Below are 20477 nucleotides of genomic sequence, written 5' to 3' on the forward strand. Positions count from 1 at the left end.
AAGTGGTAGGTTTTACTAAAAGATGCTGGTGGCAATAGAGTCAGGCTAGAACTGAATTTCCCACACTCAAAGATACAAAAGATTTTCCCTCATCCCAGCCCTCCCTCCATGACAAGTCCATCTTCAGCCAATAAGAGTCTGCCTGGGTGTTTTGAGAATGCTGAAATGTTTGGGGTAACCCACATTCTTTCTCAGGGTCCGTGGCCTTGGGTGCTAGCACAAACCGGTTCCGAGCTCTCCTGCTCTTCTTCAAGTTGTCTTTCCCCATCCTCCCTGTCTCAGACCGCTTAGCAACCCTGTTTCCCATCACATACATGTTTATTGCCCATTTATTCCTTCCTCCCCACTCTGGTGTCCCCTTTCTCCCTCCTAGCCTTCAATGGTAGGATGCCAGCAAGACGCCAAGCAGACCTGACACATTTGTTCTTATAACCGATGACATGCTTCCAATCTGTCTTCCATTTGCCTGCCATAAAATTCCTTCATCTATTTCTCCACCTTTAGCAGACATTCTCTCAAAGCATCCCAGTTCATCAACTTACTTTTTTCCTCAATTATTCTCTCAGCCTATCAGGGCAGGCCTGTCAGGAGAAAAAACAAGGCAAACATAAGTTATCCGCAACTGTAGCAAAACTGTGAGTTTAAAACCTATTAACAGGCCCAGCCTCAGAACGTGGTGAGCCAGCATCTAAAAAGTCCATGTAAAGTCAGCGCTGGGAGCATCTGCCTTCCAGTGTTGCTTATCACCTGTGTGCCCCACCCCCCAATCACCTAGTGGCCACACACCCCCAGCGGCCAACATTTGGCTTTGTTCCTCTGTAGGCCAGGATCTGGCCAGTCCAAATGATCCTGCAGCCTTCCCCAGCAGCGCTCTGAGCCGGCATTGTTCAAAAGAGCCCCGGTTGTGAGGAGTCGCCCAAATTTCCTCTGGCTGCATCAGCTGTGAGGCGGTGGCTCGGTGGCCATAGGGAATCAGCTGTGAGGCGCAGGAGGCATCCATCACGGTCCAGGCTCGTTTGCAGCATGCTCATGGATGTTGGAATGCTGCACCTACCGCCGCTTCATCCGCCACTGCTCCTGTCACCCCGACCGCTGCTGCCCTCACCGCGTTGTACCCCCCAGGTGTGGCGAGCCCATGGACTGGGCTCGACAGGTGGCTCCCCTCTACCAGGGCCACCTGGAAGACATAACATAGAGGTGTTAGCAGCTGCAGTATGATGTGTGACCAATCCCCCCCCCACTCCGTTTTGCCTGGATGCTGTTGGTGGAACCCAGGATGCTTCGGTGGTGGGGTATCCCTTCCATCTGACTAAATACTGGCTTTCCCCTATGTAATCGGGAGTCTAGGACCCTGTCTATTTCGTAGTGGTCTGCTCCCACAGGCCCAGGGGGTTTTGGTAGGGGTCTTATCCTGGTGGCCTCTATGGGTTTCAGTAAGCTGCTGTGGAACACAGGAGGCACCCGGCCTAGTAAGGACGGGAGCTTCAGTTCCACAGTCACAGGGTTAATCACCCGGATGATAGGGAATGGGCCTAGGTACTTCAGGCCCAGCTTTTTGCATGATACCCTCAGTTTGATGTACTTTGTGGAGAGATACACAAGGTCCCCAAACTAAGGGTTTCGTTGTTGCCCGTTTCTTGTTGGCTTGTAACTTATAGGCTTTCGCCGCTTTTTGCAATGCCTTTTTCACTGCTCCCCATACATCATTTTAAACCTTTATTTGCTTTTCCTCTATCAAACCAAAGTTGACTTGGCATTTCATGTATTAATTTTTCAAAGCCAGACTCTGTGCTGTGCCATACAATGCAGTGATTCAGGCCTTATCATGAGGGTCTCAGGCTCAGGGAGTCCCAGGGGAAACCACCATATCCTGTCCATCGTCTCCATTAACGCCCCACTTACAAGACCCCCATCTCAGAGCAAAGTGAAGGGTTTCATCGGAAAGCGGCCTGGAAAACCTCCCCCAATAACCAGCAGGAACCTATTCTGGGCCTGCAGTACCCAAAAGGGTGGGAGGCGTCTGAAGCTGCCGTCGTTCCCCAGGTGCAGAGTCAGCTGGCCCATGTAACCCACTCTGTGTCTTTGGCCAGCATCGGTCCGAGCGTGTTTTGAGGGTGGCTGTTTTTCTGCAACTTGTCAGTAACACCCCCCCCCCATCAGCTCACTGGAGTGCAGTCGGACTCCTAAGGGGGCTGGGGCAGACCGTGGAGTGAAAGGCCTTTTGTCCCTGCAGGATGAAGCTGGCGTTGCAGAAGATGAGTGAAGTGAGCAAGAAGCAGCAAGAACATACGCGGGATGTTCGGGTCCTGCAGCAGAAACTGGTCAAGATTAAACAGGCAAGTTTTGAAACGATAACTTGCTAAGAAATAGCTTAAAATTTAGAGCACAGATGAGACTCCAAGCAGGTCCTAGAGAGGCTCCGGCAAGGAAGGCTTGTCTGTCTGGTAATTGATTTCTTGACCAGATGATTTCTTCAAAGAGTTTCCTTCGCTAGGAGACTCCCTTCACTGATACAGTCTGCATGGGATGATATCCAGACCAACAAATACAGTGGAGAAAGCTGGAAGAGAATAAACGCAGCTAAATTAAGCATATTGGGTGGGTGGGGGGAGGAGAGTTTTATTCTGATTCTGGGTGGGAAGAAAGCAATGAAATGTATACATATGCAATGCTAGATCAGCTAGGATCTAGTCCTTTGTGAGCACACAAACCACAGAAAGTGACAAGATGTGTGTCATTGATTTCTTCATTCCGACTTCCCATTCAATGATTAACTTTTTAAGGCATTTCTCAGTTACCAAAGAGGGGGTCAATAGGAAAGGGTTAATTCCAGAAGGCAGAGCTTCTCCCTCTTCCAGACCTTCAGCCTCAAATATCACCCACCTCCCACCAGGAAGGAAGTCTGTTATCTCGAGGGATTTCTGGAAGCCAAAGCAGGGCTCCGGAGGCTTTTTATTGCCAAGCTTTCCCAGCATGAAACAGAGCCACCAGCTGGGTTTACAGACTGGACCCTTGGCGGAAGGAAGGCCCCTGGGTGTTCAGCAGTTTCTGCCCATTCAAGACCCACCACCAAAGGCCATCCAGGAAGCAGAGTCAGGCCACCTTTGCTTAAGGCAGCTAACAAGCTCTGTGTGATGCCCAGGAGACTATGGATTGGCTGAGAAGCCCCTCAGGGAGCCCCACCTTTTTCTGCAAGGTCCCAAGAGAGAGAGGGGAGGCGGTTTCACTTCAAGCCTTTCGCCCAATCAATGTTGCTTCATTCTTGTAGAAAGCCTAGCAGAGTAGAAGGGCTTTTTTTGGAGGAGGAGGGAGAGGGGTCAGTTTCTTCCCCTCACAACCCAGTGTGGATTGTTTATGGTGGATAAGCCAGCAGGGTTTCTTACAATTGCCCCAAGGTTGAATTTATTCTTGGTCTTCTGTAAGAAACAGCTACCAAAGGGGCTGTGCCTCCCCCTTGGGCAGTGATCACTTGTTGGATAAATAAAGAATCCGTGCAAAGAAGTAAAGCTGCTTTTGATGATTTAGAAAGCATAGGCACAATAAATCAAGAGATTTGCAAATTGAAGCACTGAAATCTCCAAAGTCATGAATTTATAGCCGATAATCATATGCCAAAGAAGTGGACCCGGATGATCTTGCTCTAATTGGCCAGTTTCAGGAAGGACTTGCTGATGAACTCAAGATAAACTGGGAGGACAAAGTACAGCAGGAATTCGGGAGGCTGTTCCAATGTTGCAACTGGAAGAGTCGAGGAAATAATAAAGGAAAGTGGTTTTACAGTCTCTCTTTGCTCCTTCCCCACTTTCCAATGGCTTCCTCCAGCCCCCCCAAAATCAAGGCAAATGGGAGACATGAGATCCCCGCAGAGAACCAGAGGAGCGACCTTGGTCTATGTTTTTATTGTGGCACCCCAGGACACACAATGGAGGCTTACCTCGGGAGGCAAGTGCCCAAGTAGCTCCAGAGCCCCCCCCCTTTGGGAAACCTGGCAGATTCCGCTCCCAAGAGGCAAGCAGGACGGACTAAGAAGTGCTCAAGGAGTCGACAGCAAGCAAGAGCATCGTATTGTCCGTGTATTCTTTGCCCGCACCCCACCTTTCCCAGCATAGAAATACAGCTCTCTGGACTTCCGGTGGCTCCGCAGGCGTCAGCGGTCGCTCCTTTGGGAGCGATAGCCCCGAGACTTCATTAAGCCACTAGAACAGCGAAAATCAGCTGTCTAGCGGCTTGGAAACTTTCCCCTTGGGAAAAGAGGGGAAAGAGAGCAGCCGGGTGTGGGTAGAGCTCCCCAAGAGCTCCAGGAACAATCCTGGAGCTTGAAGGGTGAGAGTTCCCCAGGAACCTGGTAGAGCTCCGAATCCGGGATGTGTCTGCTTCATGCAGAACAAGACGCCGCGACCATCCCTGCAAGCAACTTTTTAACAACATTTGGATTAAAAGCAGGCAGAGCAAAGACAGGAGACATTATAACTGCAAGTAACAAATTTTAACTCCAGCTGAATATTGTTTCTTTCTGGGTCTGATGAGAACAGGAAAAAGTTGAAAGAAAATGGCGCTGGCTTGTTAAGGGTGTGGAAAGTGAAAGTTAAAGAAGAAAGTGCTTGTTAACTTGTTAAAGCTGTCAGCCCCGTTTAACTCTAATGGACATTGTTTTAAAGAATTAAGACTCTGGGACTAAAAGAATAAAGTATTGACTTACTAATAAGCCATATTATTGGTTAAAGATCAAGATTAAAATATTTACTGACTTAGTGGGCTGGTTGTTGAAAATTACAATTTGGGAAGGGCTTCAAAGCAGACAAAAACAGGCATTCCAAAAAGTGTTGGAAGTTCTCCTGCTTAAACTCCTAAATTGCAATCCTTGCTGGCCCCAGTGGATACACAAGTACAAGCACAAATGCAAACACAAGTATTGACACTGGAGGCTCTCCAAGGTGCCTTAAAGGTACAAGCCTCTGAATTAGGCTTGTTAGGGTTTAAGGCACCCTGTTATTAAGCTGGTTATTAAGACCAGCTGCCTGCAATTACTGCAGGGTTCGAATCTCGCCAAGGCTCAAGGTTGACTCAGCCTTCCATCCTTTCTAAGGTAGGTAAATTGAGGACCCAGTTGTGGAGGCAATAAGCTGACTTTGTATAAATATACAAAAGGATGAAGGCTATTGCTGAGCACATTGTAAGCCGCCCTGAGTCTCCGGAGAAGGGCGGCATATAAATCAAATTAAAAAAAAAAAATTACAAGAAAAAATCACATCTGCATTTAAAGATGTCTCTGAGGAAATGGCAACAATTAAGGACCTAATCCAAACCCGTAATCAAGAAATAAGACATTGTGGAAGCATTTCAGGGTTTGCTGGGTCATGTTACATCGTTGAAGAAATTAATCAATCTAATGTGAATTTGGAGGTTAAAGTGGATGAAGCTCAAATCAAGATCGACAAGACAGAGGCAGAACTTATAATGACACAATATAGGGCGATGGAATTTGCTTTGAGGGTAAGAGGCTTAAAAGAAAATAATCAGGAAAATTTGAAAGAGATTTTTGCAGAAGCTCTTGCACAGTTAACTGGAGAGTCCAAAGCAGAGTGTGACTGGCAAATTGATAAAATTTATCATTTTAATTCATGGATTGCCAGGCAAAGACAACTACCAAGAGATATTGTGATCTACTTTGTTACCAGGAAGATAAGAAATGGGATCTTACAAGCTTCTTACAAAAACAAACTACAAGTGGCAGGACAGGAGGTTGCAGTATTCAAGGAAATTCCCCCTAAAATGTTGAGAGCTAAAAAAGACTATGCATTTCTAGTGGATGAATTGAGAAATCGTCAGATACAGTATAGATGGGAGGTTCCAGCAGGATTAGTGGTGAATTATTCAGGAGAACGATATCGTCTCAATACAATTTGGAAGGCAAGAATTTTTTTTTTTTATTGCAAAAGTTTTACAATTACATTTTCACCCCTTTTCCCCCCCCACCTCCCCCCCCAAACTTCCCAACCTCCCTAACCCCCCCTAACCCTCCCCAACCCCCAGACTTCCCTATAATATACTCATACTCATAAAAAACCCTTAGTATAACACTTATATATAAACTTAAACCCCTCCCTCCCCTGTATAGTTTTTCTCTTTACCTCATTACATTAAAATATATCCAATACATTATTTTCAAATAAAAGCTATTTGATACTTTCTAGTTTGATATTTGTTCTGAACATATTCTATCCACCTTTTCCATTCCCATTCGTAAGTCTCTTGTGAACAATCTTTTAAATATGCTGAAATCTTCGCCATCTCTGCAAAACTGGCCATCTTCAAAGTCCATTCCTCAATAGTGGGCAAAGCTTCATTCTTCCAGTATTTACCTATCAACAGTCTTGCTGCTGTTATCATATACAATATCAATTTTGTTTCACCCAATGTAAAACCCTTAACTATACCCAATAAAAACAGTTGTGGAGAAAATTGAATTTTTTTCTTCAAAACATTCTGCATGACCCACCAAATTTTTATCCAAAAAGCCTTAACTTTCCTACAGGTCCACCAAACATGATAATACGTAGCATCCAAACATTCACATCTCCAACATTTTGGCTGAACATTAGGGTACATACATGACAACTTTTTGGGATCTAAATGCCATCTATAAAACATTTTGTAGAAATTTTCCCTCAGGTTCTGCGACTGTGTAAATTTAACATTCTGAACCCAAATTTTTTCCCATGTTTCCAACATCACTGGTTCTTCAAAATTCTGTGCCCACTTAGTCTTTAACTAATTCAGTTTCTGAATCTCTTTCTAGCAAAACATTATAAAGCCTTTTGATATGCATTGGACCTTTCTCTCTTATATGTCTAACCAATTCTTCCTCATGCAACATAATACCAGTTTTTTGGTCCTCTTTCCATCTCAGTTGTAATTGATTATATTGTAACCAAGTTAAATTAATCCCTTCATCCAACAGTGTCTGCAATGTCTTCAGCTGCCATCTGCCCGCATCTGTAAAAAGAACCTCTTTATATAAAAACCCCCCGAGTGACATTATATTTGTATTCCACAAAGTATGACCAAGATCCAGCCATAGCGGTATTTTATAATCCCATTTGAGTCGGTGCTTCTTCCAAACTCTCATCAAAGAATCTCTAAGTATATGACTTTTAAATACTTTATCTACTTTGTCGTCGTAGAATAAGTAAGCATGCCATCCAAATTCAAGATCAAAACTTTCTGCATTCAATATTCCAGTCTTTTTCCTTCCAAACCAATCACTTGTTAAAAGTTAAAGCTGCTGCATCATAATATAGCTGTAGGTTTGGAAGTTTAAGACCTCCTCTTTCTGGAACATCTTGCATAATTTTCAATTTCACTCTCGGCTTCTTCTCGTTCCAGACAAACTTATTTACTCCAGATTGCCAAACTTTCAATTGTTTATCACTTTTAAGCACCGGAATCATTTGAAACAAAAAAAGAAATCTTGGCAAAATGTTCATCTTAACTGCTGCTATTCTTCCAAGTAGAGACAGCTGCAGTTTTTTCCAAGTCTCCATGTCTTTCTGCACCTCTCGCCACAACACCTCATAGTTATTTTGAAACAATTTCATGTTTAATTCTGCAACCTGAACTCCTAGATATTTTACCTTAGGTACAGTCTCAAAACCTGCCCTCCTTTCAAGCTCATGTTTACGATCTTGTGTCATGTTTTTAACTATCATTTTAGTCTTTTTTGGGTTCAGTCTAAAACCTGAAACTTTACCATAGTCTTGTATAATGTCCTTCATCAGGATTATTGATTCCATTGGTTGTGATAGGGTAACAACCAGATCATCTGCAAATGCCTTTATTCTGTAATCCTCTTGCCTAATCTTTATACCTTTCAAGATATTAGAGCCCCTTATTGTATTTAACAAGACTTCTAGTGTTAAAATAAATAAAAGTGGGGACAACGGACATCCCTGTCTTGTTCCTTTTTCAATTTTAAACTCTGTTGTCAGACTTCCATTGATAATGATCTGTGCCTTTTGCTCTTGATAAATTGCTGAAATCGCCTGTATAAATTGATCCCCAAAGTCCATCTTTTTTAAAGTCTTTAGTAGAAAATTCCAATCCATTCTATCAAAGGCCTTCTCTGCATCCAAGAAGACCAGCACTGCAGGAATCTGTTTATTCTTCTCAAGATATTCCAATAAATCTATTACTTGCCTTACATTGTCCTTCATGTATCTGCCCTCGATAAATCCCGCTTGATCATCATGAATCACCTTTTGAATTACTGGCATCAACCTGTTGGCTAGTACTTTCGCAAAGATTTTATAATCTGTATTCAAAAGAGATATTGGTTTATAGTTCTCTGGTTTTTTAGGACCAATTTGTTCTTTTGGTATCAAAGATATATGAGCTGTTGTCCACAATGGGGGTATTTTACCCCCTTGCTGAATATTGCAAAATAAATCTCTAAGTTGTTCCACCATTTCAGCTTGCAAAGTTTTGTAATACACTGCAGTCAAACCATCCGTGCCAGGAGCTTTGGCTGTTTTTAACTGTTTAATTGCTACTATTATCTCCTCCTCTGTTATAGGATAATTCATTCTTTCTTTTTGTTGATCAGTAATTTTTGTAACTCTTTTATCGTTTAAATATTTTTCTATAAGTCCATTCTGCACCTCCTCTTTAGCATATAATTTAGTATAATAGTCCACAAAAGCTTCTTTAATTAATTTTTGTTGAAAAATTTCTTTCCCTCCAATATCAATACTATCAATAGTCCGTATACTTTGTTTTTTCCTCAATGTGTAAGCCAACCATCTGCCCGGTTTATTAGCGTTACAAAATGTGTTATGCTTCGCATATTGTAAGTTTGTTGCAACTTGTTCCGCCATGAGCATTTGAAATTGGTCTTTCAACAGTTTTATAGCACTGCGTATTCTTTCATCTGTTGGATTTTTAATAAGTAACTGTTCTTTATTCTTTATTTCTATTTCCAAATCAGATCTTTTCTTTTGTCGGAACAGTCTATGTTTGGAATTCATGTAAATAAGTACCCCTCTCATATAAGCTTTACTTGCGTCCCACACAATTTCAATTGGGGTACCTTTATTCAAATTTATTTCAAAAAATTCTTTCAAATGCTTTTTAAGTTCTGTTGTATTTTTTTCATATCTAAACAAATTCTCATTTAATCTCCAAGAACGTCTCTCAACCTTATCCATCTCGATTTCTATCCATACTGGGCTATGGTCAGTCAGAGTTCTTGGAAAAATCTTTGTTCTTTTTGTCTTAACAAGTAAGTCATCTGTCAACAAAATGAAGTCAATCCTAGAGAAGGATCTGTGTCTGTCAGAAAAAAAAGTGTAGTCCAATTCTTTTGAGTTATGTATTCTCCAAACATCTTTTAGTTCCATATCTTCTTTCATGTCAAAAAAGGTCTGTGGTAATCTGATCCTAGACTTTGCCAAACTCTTTTTATCTAATTTAGAATCAATTACTCCATTCCAGTCTCCCATAATTAAAATAGATCTGTAATCCCATTGCAATATTTTGGTATGTAACATCTTGTAGAAATAGTCCTGTTGTTGATTGGGAGCATAAATTCCAATCAAAAGAATTTGGCCATTTGCCGTAAGCAATTCAATTGCTACAAACCTACCATCTTCATCTGTTTCTATAACTTTAGCTGTTAACTTTTTATTTACATAGATAACCACACCATTCTTTTTTTGCGAAGTTGAAGATATAAAATGTGTTCCTAGTTTGGAGTTTATCAAATATTTTTGATCTTGAGTTGTGATATGCGTTTCTTGTAAACAAATTATATCATTATTAAATTGTTTCAAATATGTAAATAATTTCTTCCTTTTCTGTGCTGAATTCAACCCATTAACATTCCAAGATAAACACTTAAAGGTCATCAGCCTCTTTCTGGAGCAAAGAGCAAAATACTTGAAGATCATCCGAAAGCTTCGATCTCGCTCCTCCCATAGCTCCAATCTCTTGTGCAGTACTCTTAACTGCCTCCTTGTCTTGTCTTTCCTGTTGTTGTTGTTGCTTTTGTTTAAGTAACTTAGATTGAGCTCTAGTTATACGTTGATCCTTAACTTCAATCATCCGAACCGAGTCCAAAATTGGAGAAGATTCCAGCAAGGGCTCATCCAGAAAACCTCCTTCTGCACCTTGCACTTCCTCTAATTCCTGCTTGGACTGTTCTTGCAATTCTCGTTGAGGTTGCTTCTCTTCACTCTCTTTAATCTCCAAAACTGTAGATGTATGTGGAGATGGTGTTCTTTCCTTAAGAATAGTAGTATAAAAGTGTTGTGCCTTCTCCACGGTATTCAAACGGCATCTTTCTCCCTTGTATCTGAAAATTATACCAACTGGTGCGTCCCACCGGAAAGGTATCTGTAAATTTTGCAATTCCTTGACAAGAAAGCCAAATTCTTTTCTAGCTTTCAGCATTTTAGGAGGCAATTCTTTATAAATTCCAATTCGTGAGCCCCCCACTTGTACAGAAGTGTAAAAGGATTTTTGCAGGATATCATTTCTTATTTCTCTATCTGTAAAATATATGACCACATCTCTAGGTAATTGTCTTTGTCTGGCCACCCAAGAGTTCACTCTGTAAATTTTGTCTATTTTGTGAAAAACCACATCAGGGTTAACTTGTAGAATCTTGGCCAGGGCCTCAGAACAAACTTGTCTCAAATCTTGTCTTTCCTCCTCTCGAATTCCCCGAAGCCGTATAGCGAACTCCATTGCCCTGAATTGTATCATAACAATCTCGTTTTCAACTCTCTGCATTTTATTGTCAACATCAGCAATTTTATAATCATTGTCTTTCATCTTAACATTAACTTCTGATTTAAGTTCTTCAACTTTAAAATCAACTTTCCCAATAAATTCTGCCAGGCCAGATGCCACTTCTGATATTTTTTTGGTCACCTTGTTTTGGTTCTGTTTCACCATATCTTTAACTTCATTAATTTCCTGCATAAATTCCTGATGTGATTTTTGAAGTTTATCATCTATCCCCTGATGTGATTTTTGAAGTTTATCATCTATCTCCTGTTGAGATTTTTGAAATTTATCATCCAAAGTTTTAGAAATAAATTCTTTTAAATCTCCCACATCAAATTCTTTTTTCTGAGTTTGTAGCTGTTGAGCAGGGGGAAGTTGCGTTTCATGTTTGTGTGTGGGGGATCCCCCCCCTGTTGCCTTCCCTTCCTGCTTCTTTGAAGCCATCCTGCCACGTGATCTAGTTTTTCTAAAGAGGGAAGTTCCTTTTCCTTTCCCTCCTGCACAAAGACTTCTAAAAAAGTCCCCCAGATTTGATCAAATAAAGGTTGAAGTAAAGCAAAGTCAAATATTGAAAAGGGAGAAATTTTCCAGTTGAAGGCAAGAAATTTTTATGTCAATGTATTAAAGGCTGGATACCCACCATCTCCAGGAGCCAGAAAAAGAAAAGAAGCAGGAGACGCTAGAAAGGAAAGCTTGCAAGCACAAGCCCAGGGAGGGACTTGGAGTACCCAAAAAGAATTAGTGCAATTTTCAGGGGCTGTGCAAACCTTGGAGTTATTTGAAAAAACAGAAGAAGCCCCAAAGCAAGGACAAACACGAGCGGCAACTAAATGAAAGGAACAAGAATTAAAGATGCAACAAACCCAGATAACAACCCAAGGAAGTACAAACATAAATACAGAAGCCGTGGGGGGGGGGAAGGGGGGCAAGACCGAAGAAGAAATTCCAGGAGGATTTCCAATCGGTGCTCAAAAGGCTTCAGGGGGCCAAAGATGGCAACTAGATTTTTAACTTGGAATGTTATTGGCTTAAACTCACTGCAAAAAAGGGAGAAAATATTCCATTATTTGAAACAATTTAAAAATGATGTGATTTGTTTGCAAGAAACACATATTAAGGCAAATGATCAAAAATATTTGATAAATGCGAGACTGGGAACACATTTTGTGGCATCTGCGCCAGAGAAGAAAAATGGTATAGTTATATATCTAAAGAAAGACTTAATGGCTAAATTAATTGAAGCAGACCTGCAAGGTAGATACATTGCAATTGAATTATTAATCGAAGGAAAGAAAGTACTTTTAGTGGTAATATATGCACCCAATCAACAACAAGACAGATTTTACAAGTTGCTACATACAAAATTGATAAACTGGTACTATAAATCTTGTATAATGTTGGGTGACTGGAATGGAGTATTGGATACTAGAATGGACAAGAAGAGACTTTTGCAAAATACTCAAATGCGAGCAAGATTGCCTAAATCCTTTTTTGACATGATGGAGGATATGGAGCTGAGAGACATTTGGCGTGAACGGAATTTTAAAGAACAAGACTTTACATTTTTCTCAGATAGGCACCAATCTTTCTCTAGAATTGATTTTATATTAATTACAAATGATTTCCTTTCTAGGGTGAAGAAGACGAAGATGTGTCCAAGAAGTCTAACAGATCATAATCCGGTGTGGATGGAATTGGAATATGGAGAGGTGTCTAGGAGATCTTGGCGATTAAACGAAAATTTATTTAGATACGAGGGAAATGTGAGAGAATGTAAAAAATTAATGAAAGAATTTTTTGTTTTAAATATGCATAAGGAAACATCCATGGAAATGGTTTGGGATGCAAGCAAAGCAAATATGAGAGGTGTCTTAATAAATTTGAATAATGCATATAGATGTAGACGGGGGGAAAAAACAGAGGGAATTAGAAGAGGAAATAAAGAAGAAAGAGCAGGTGCTAATAAATAACCCAGATGATAAGAAAACAAAAGAAGCAATTTATTGCGAGGGCAGTTTAATATGTTGATATCAGCTCAGGTTGCAACTAATTTGCAATATGCTAAATATAATACCTTTTGTAATGCAAATAAGCCAGGTAGATGGTTAGCATATATGTTGAGGAAAAAACAAAAGTCTCGTACTATAGAGAAAATAGACTATAAAGGTAAAGAGGTGTATCAACAAAATATGATTAAAAAGGCTTTTTTAGAGTTTTATACGAGATTGTATGCTGATGATAAAATACAAGGTATAGATATAGATAGATACCTGGAGAAGGAGAATATTCTTACAGTTACAGATGAGCAAAGGGAAAGATTGAATCAACCGAGGAGGAAATTCTACTGGCAATTAAGCAGTTAAAAGTTGGTAAGGCCCCTGGTACAGACGGATTGACAGCGGCTTATTACAAAAATTTACAATTGGAAATGGTAGAACCCCTTAGGGAATTATTTACTAGAATACAATTGGGAGGAGGGGTACCACCATCTTGGAGAACAGCCTTTATTTCTCTGATTCCGAAGGAAGATCAAGACCATACCCAGCCAAAAAATTATAGGCCCATATCATTACTTAATACAGATTATAAGATTTTTGCTAAAATATTAGCAAATAGGCTAATGTCAGTTATACAACAAATGATCCATAATGATCAATCTGGTTTTATACATGGGAGACAAATGAAAAATAATGTAAGGCAAATTGTTAATATATTGGAGTATTTGGAAAGGAACAACCAAGTCCCTGCGGTGCTTATATTTTTGGATGCAGAAAAAGCGTTTGATCGATTGAACTGGCAATTTTTATTGAAAATGGTGCAGAGGTTGCAGTTTGGAGAATGTTTTACAAAATTTATTAAGGCAATATATCAGGAACAGACAGCACAAATAATAATGGTAGTTTAACAGAAACTTTTAAAATAGAAAAAGGAACAAGACAGGGTTGTCCCCTGTCCCCATTACTGTTTATTTTAACGTTGGAATTATTGTTGAACAAGATACGTGACTTTGATAAGATACGGGGAATTAAGATTAGGCATTATGACTATAGATTACAAGCATTTGCAGACGACTTGGTTGTAACCTTAACTCATCCAGTGAAATCAGCTACAGGTTTAATGGAGATAATTAATCACTATGGTCAAGTATCTGGGTTTAAAATAAATATTGGGAAAACAAAGATGATAACTAAAAACATGACAATAAATCAAAAAGAAGAATTAGAAAGAGTAACAGGATGTGAGATAGTTAAAAAGGTTAAATATTTAGGAGTTTATATTACAACTTCAAATGGGAAATTATATAATTATGAATTATTATGGCATAAAATACAGACAGAGATGGATAAGTGGAAAAAATTACAACTGTCTTTGTTGGGTAGACTAGCAGTAGTAAAAACGAATGTTTTGCCTAAGTTTTTATTCCTTTTTCAAATGATACCAATACTTAAAAAGGATGCAAACTTGGAAGAATAGCAGAAGGGCATTAATAATTTTGTTTGGGCAGGGAAGAAACCAAGGGTAAAATTAAAAATAATGCAAGACATACGTGAAAGAGGAGGTTTGAAAATGCCCAACTTAAAATTATACTATGAAGCAGCTGTTTTATCAGCAATTAGTGATTGGATTAATTTAACAAATGAAAGAATATTGAATATAGAAGGATATGATTTGGTTTTCGGCTGGCAAGCTTATTTAGGGTATGACAAGAAGGTTGATAGGACTTTTAAAAGTCATATATTAAGGAATGCTTTATTGCGTGTCTGGAAGAAATATAAATATAAATTAAATGACAAGATACCTATATGGACAGTACCCAGACACGCGATAGAGAATATAAGTATAGAACAAAGACAGGATGTAATTACATATAAAGAAATTCTTAACACAGAGAGAGGTATATTAAAGTTAAAGCCCTTGAGGGTACTAAGGGAAGAAAGGGTAATCCAAACTTGGTTTCAGTATGTACAATTACAAGCTAGATGGAGAAAAGATCAGAACATTGGTATCATACAAAGTGAAGAAAATTTGGTAAAACAAATTAGAGACCAGAGTCAAATGCATATAAAAAGGTTGTATAATATATTGATAGAAACAGACTCGGAAACAGTTAAGGATTGTATGATAAAATGGGCACAAAACTTTGAACAACCAATAATGATGGAAACATGGGAAAAGATATGAGTAAGAAATGTAAAATTTACACAAGCGCAAAACTTGAGAGAAAACTTTTACAAAATGTTTTATAGATGGCATTTAGATCCCAAAAAGTTAGCTTGTATGTATCCGAATTTACAGTCTAAATGTTGGAGATGTGATTGTGATGACGCTACTTATTTTCATGTATGGTGGACTTGTAAAAAGGTTAAAGCATTCTGGATAAAAATTTGGTGGATTATTCAAAATATTCTTAAAAAGAGGATAAAGTTTACTCCACAGTAAAGGGTGGAGGGAAGGGGGGGATATATATGTAAACTTTTTAAAACTTTTCAATAATAATAATAAAAAAGAAATACAGCTCTCTGCCCTTTGAGACCCAGTTTCAGAGGCAGAAGCAGGGTGAGTGCAGCAGCTGAGGTGGCTCATAGTTAGAGAACCTAGGCTGGTGGACGGGCAGCCCCTTGGCACTCGTCCTCCACCACATTTCAACCCTTCCACCACGTGGAAGCAAATGATCCCGTAGAATCCTTGCCCTGCTGCTCTTCCGCAGCTCCCTTGCGTGTCCGCAGGGAGTTCGGTTATGTGCAGAGAGCAGTAGGTGGCTTATCTTCTATCTATAACTATGTCGACCATCCATCCTTGGTTCTGGGGAGTGAGAAAGTGCCCCCCTCGCAATTTGGGTGTCCTTCTAGACTCACAGAGACTGGAACAACATCTGACAGCTGTAGCTAGGGGGACCTTTGCACAGGTTCGTCTGGTGCACCAATTGCGACCCTACTTGGATCAGGAGGCTCTCCTCACAGTCACTCATGCCCTTGTCACCTCATGGCTGGATTATTGCAACGTGCTCTACATGGGGCTACCCTTGAAAAGTGTTCGGAGACTACAGTTGGTCCAGAATGCAGCCACGCGAGTTATAGTGGGTGCGGCTAGATACACCCACATTACACCAATTCTCCGCGAGCTGCACTGGCTCCCTATTGGTCTCCGGGCACAATTCAAGGTGTTGGTTATTACCTTTAAAGCCCTACATGGCTCAGGGCCAGGCTATCTTTGAGACCGCCTTCTACCACATAGCTCCCAGCAACCGGTAAGATCCCACAGAGTTGGTCTCCTCCGGGTCCCGTCAGCTAAACAATGTCAGCTGGCGGGCCTGCGGGGGAGGGTCTTCTCTGTGGCTGCCCCGGCTCTCTGGAACCAATTACCTCCTGAGGTCCAGACTGCCCCCACCCTATTGGCCTTCCGCAAAGTGGTGAAGACCTGGCTCTTCCGGTAGGCCTGGGGCCGTTGATCTCGTTATAATGATCTTGCGAGACCCGGCCACGAATTGGAGTGCATGTGTTTTAACATTTTTAAAGTTTTCAATGTTTTAATGTTTTTCTTTTTAACATTTTTTATGGGATTGTTCGCATTGTTTTATTCTTTGTTGTAAGCCGCCCAGAGTCCCTCGGGAGTTGGGCGGCATAGAAATGTGACAAAATAAATAAATAAATAAATAAATAAATAAATAAATAAATAAATAAATAAATAAATAAAAATAATAATAATCTTGGGAGTGTCCATGGTGTCTCCTGCTTTTCCTCCTCCAAATCCCTTGTGAGGAAAGTCCACCATCTTGCTGATGTTGGTGACTTTTGTCTATGGGTCCTGATCCCAGCCGAGTGGGATCCCCTTGTGGATATTTTCATTATTGCCATTTTATATTTTATATATTAGATATGTTTTGATTTCATTAGATTTGCTTGGTTTTTACTTGTTTTTCTGCTGTACACCACTCAGAATCACCCTGTTTGAGTTGGATGGCCTTGTAAACCCCTTGGCTAGCTAAAAAGATCCCTTCCCTCCTCCTGGGCTATGGGAGTGTCCCATCAGCTTCAAGCTGGGACCCAGGAGCTTCCGGGGAGAAAATGGCAAACCGAGAGGCACTACAGCCTACCTGGGGCCCTGGTGGGATCTTGGCAGCCCGGGAGTTGTTTGGATTAAAGGAGAACCCAGGAATCGACCTATTCGGTCTTCAGACAGCCACTCCAGCTGGGAGAACAGGGGGCTCAGAGGCACAATTGCAAGTTTGTTTGGGGTTGTGACAGAGCCGGATTACTGAACTGTATAGTCAGCAAAAGGGACAAAAGTTGGATTATTGACTCTTTTTATTTAGGAATAAGGACTTTTTTGTGGATAAAATAAAACTCTTGGTGAACCTGTTATTGTGCAACTGGAGGGGAGGGTGGTCCCTCTGACCTGTATGCTGGCAATAAACTGCTCTGCATCTTGGCCCTGGGCTGTGCAGGGGAAGCCATCCTTGCACTAACCCAAGAGTTTGGTCTGACTTTGGCTCAGCCCTAATAACCCTGGCCGGGACCCTGGCACCCCCAGGTTGAAGTCTTTCCGCAAAAGTGAAGAGGGAGGGCAGACAATGAGTTGGTCCATATCTGTTGAAGGACCGATCACTACTCTTTGTATTTTGTAAGTTTATTTTCCTGTTTTTTAATTAATATTTTTTAAATTTTATTTCCAAAGTTAAAATATTTTATTTTATTTATTTATTTATTTTATTTGATTTGTATACCGCCCTACTCCCGAAGGACTCAGGGCGGTGAACAGCCAAGCAATAAAATACATAAATACAAAAATTTAAAAAACCAGTTAAAATCAAATTAAATATAAACCTCAACAGAAAAAAGGGAAACAAAAATAAAGCAAAACTAAGCAAGATAAAAAAAAGTGCTTAAAAAAACAAGAAACAAACACATAAATTGTCCCCCCAGCTGAATACTGATAAATATATTTCAACAATAGTGTATTCATAATTTTAGTTTTCTCTTTTTTCTTGTACCTTTTTCTTTCTTCTTTTCTTTAGATTTATCTTTTACCTTATGTAAAATTCTCAATATAAATTGAAAAATAATGAGACTCTTTCAAATTTTCTAACTTTTTCTTAATTTGCATTGTAAATTGGTAGTAGCTTTCTATGTAATGATTCATAGTTTTTTTACCAACTTATTATGTTGCAATATGGCAATATTAATGGCAGCATGTTATAGCTCATTATTATTTTATTTTATTTTTTTATTGCAAAAGTTTTACAATTACATTTTCACCCCTTTTTTCACCCCCCCACCACCCTCCCCAAACTTCCCATCCTCCCTAACCCTCCCTAACCCTCCCCCCCCAGACTTCCCTATTACATACTCATAACTAATAACACTAATAAATAAACCTGAACCCATCCCTCCCCCTATATAATTTTTCCTCTTTGTCTCTTTACATTAAAATATTTCTAATACATTATTTTCAAATAAAAGCTATTTGATACTTTCTAGTTTGGTATTTGTTCTGAACATATTCTATCCACCTTTTCCATTCCCATTCATAAGTCTCTTGTGAACAATCTTTTAAATACGCTGAAATCTTCGCCATCTCTGCAAAACTGGCCATCTTCAAAGTCCATTCCTCGATAGTAGGCAAAGCTTCATTCTTCCAGTATTTACCTATCAACAATCTTGCTGCTGTTATCATATACAATATTAGTTTTATTTCACCCCGTGTAAAACCCTTAACTATACCATTATTTTTTTAAAGAGAGGGTTCATTAGAGGGCAGCGTGAGGGGTACCCAGCCAGGAGATGACCTTGGAGAAAGTCCCCGGAGGAAACACTGGGTGCGAAAGAAAGATGGGGACCTAAGTTGCCCACCCCAACTTCCCTGGAATTTGAGAGGGAAGGAAGGGTAGAGGTGGACAGACTTGTAAGGTTCTCTTATCATGACCTTTATTAAAGCGGAGCTCTAGTCTGTCCCCAGGTCTGCTCGAGGGCAAAGGGCTGACCCTGGGGCTGAGCAGCCAGTGGAGCAGAGCCCTTCGGGAGGCCTGAAAGGGTCCAGGCTTGCTGGAGTTGCTGCCCTGCACAATCACTGCTCGCTTTTGGACACATAGATAGGAGGGAGCCCCCGAGGGATGTTGGGAAACTGCCCAGATGTATTGAAATGAAAAAAAGGGAGAGATGGGTATGGTCGCCCCAGATTTCTCAGGTCCTTGTTCTCCGAGGATGACCGGTTGTGACTCTCCCTTCTTTGCCTTCTTCAGCAAATGACCCAGAGCCAGAAGGAGGTGGAACGGGAGCAAGAGGTGCTGAAGCAGCAGGAATTGGAGTGCCGGAAGTTTGAGGCGCGCATCGATATCCTGACCAAGAAAAGAGACGCTTTGGAGAAGAAAAAGGAGATGGCCATGAAGAAGGTACTACTGGTGGTGGGTCTGCCAGTCTCCAGCTGGCTCGCTCCGGGGTTTGTGAGCCTGCAGTGGTGCTTGTGTTTGTTACGTCTAAGACATGGGCTCCTCCTCCCTCCCCAGATGTTCCTCCAGACCGAGTGGGGAGGCAGACTCGGTGTAGGGTGGCTCTCCATAGTGAAGGGCTGGGCTCCTGGCATTTCCTCCCCACCCCATGCCCTCTCTTCAGAGCTAAGAAACAGGTAGTCTCAAGCAAGTATTTTCGGTCTCTCAGTAGAGCAACCTTTTTAGGCTTTCATAATCAAGAAATACCCTCACGCTGATTGGGAAGTCTTCGTCTACATTTCTTCATGGTTTCAGTTTAGCTTTGAATGGAAAGTGCTCAGAAAAATGGAACCTATGAGAAACCTCTGGTCAAGTAAAGAACCTGGTCAAGCAGACTGGCTGCCAATTGGCAAAGGAGGGGCCCAAGATCCTTCCTTCAGCCTACATGTGGGATATGCGTTAGGGGAACCTGGGTTGGAAGGAGGCGAGTCTGGTTTTAAAAGCAGAGGAAGAAACACCAGTAAACTGCACACTGCTGACGATGCTATCCTGGCAGCTGAAAAGGCCCAGGATCTGCAAGCCTTTGCACTCAGAGTCACGAGCGTCGTGAAAACACGGGACTAAAATTAAATATATAGGAGACCAGACTAAGGGCAGCAGATAGAACAACCAGCCTTAGAATTGACAATGAAGATGGTGAAGTGATGGGGAGCTTCTGCCTTTTAGGGTTTAATGTCAACAGCAAATGACAAGCGATCAAAAACTGTGGGCCAGATGAGCACTTGTTGGAGCAGCCACGAAGGCCTGGAGAAGATGCTCCAATGTTATGATGGCTCTGTGCTCACATGGGCCAAAATCTTCCCTGTGACCTTCTCTGGAAATGAATGTTGGACTTTAAAGAAGCAAGAGGAGAAAAGACTTTGGACTTTGGAGAGGACTCCTAAGGAGATTGTGGCCAGCCAAGAAAAACAAACCCACGATGGAACCTTCCTCGAGGCACAGAAGACCAGGCCCAAACCATCCTCCTTCAGACCCAAGCAGCGCTCTGGAGAAGGCCTGCTGATGCTGGGGACGGTGAAAGAGGAGACCGGCAGCAAAGTGGAGCCACTCGGCCACAGTGGCCACGAGGGGGAGGCTTGAAAGGACAGATTAAAGACAGAGAATCATGTGGGGCCTCTAGGAGTTAAAAACAACTTGATGACACCCGATTTTAAAAATGTATTATTTGGAGAAGAGAGCTGAATTTGTGCTATCAAAAGGATGGGAA

The 20477-nt window shown here is 41.0% G+C and overlaps 1 protein-coding gene across 1 annotated transcript in view; it reads left to right on the forward strand.

Annotated features, from left to right (window-relative positions):
• DNHD1 (dynein heavy chain domain 1) overlaps positions 1-20477 on the forward strand; it is a 68462-nt gene that overhangs the window by 36361 nt on the left and 11624 nt on the right. Inside the window, 2 exon segments of the mRNA XM_070944168.1 lie at positions 2234-2336; positions 19025-19174. Coding sequence (XP_070800269.1) covers positions 2234-2336; positions 19025-19174 — 253 coding nt within the window.

This window comes from Pituophis catenifer, unplaced genomic scaffold, assembly GCF_029215685.1.
Source record: "Pituophis catenifer annectens isolate HBS135680 unplaced genomic scaffold, rPitCat1.0.hap2 SCAF_4, whole genome shotgun sequence".
NCBI lineage: Eukaryota > Metazoa > Chordata > Lepidosauria > Squamata > Colubridae > Pituophis > Pituophis catenifer.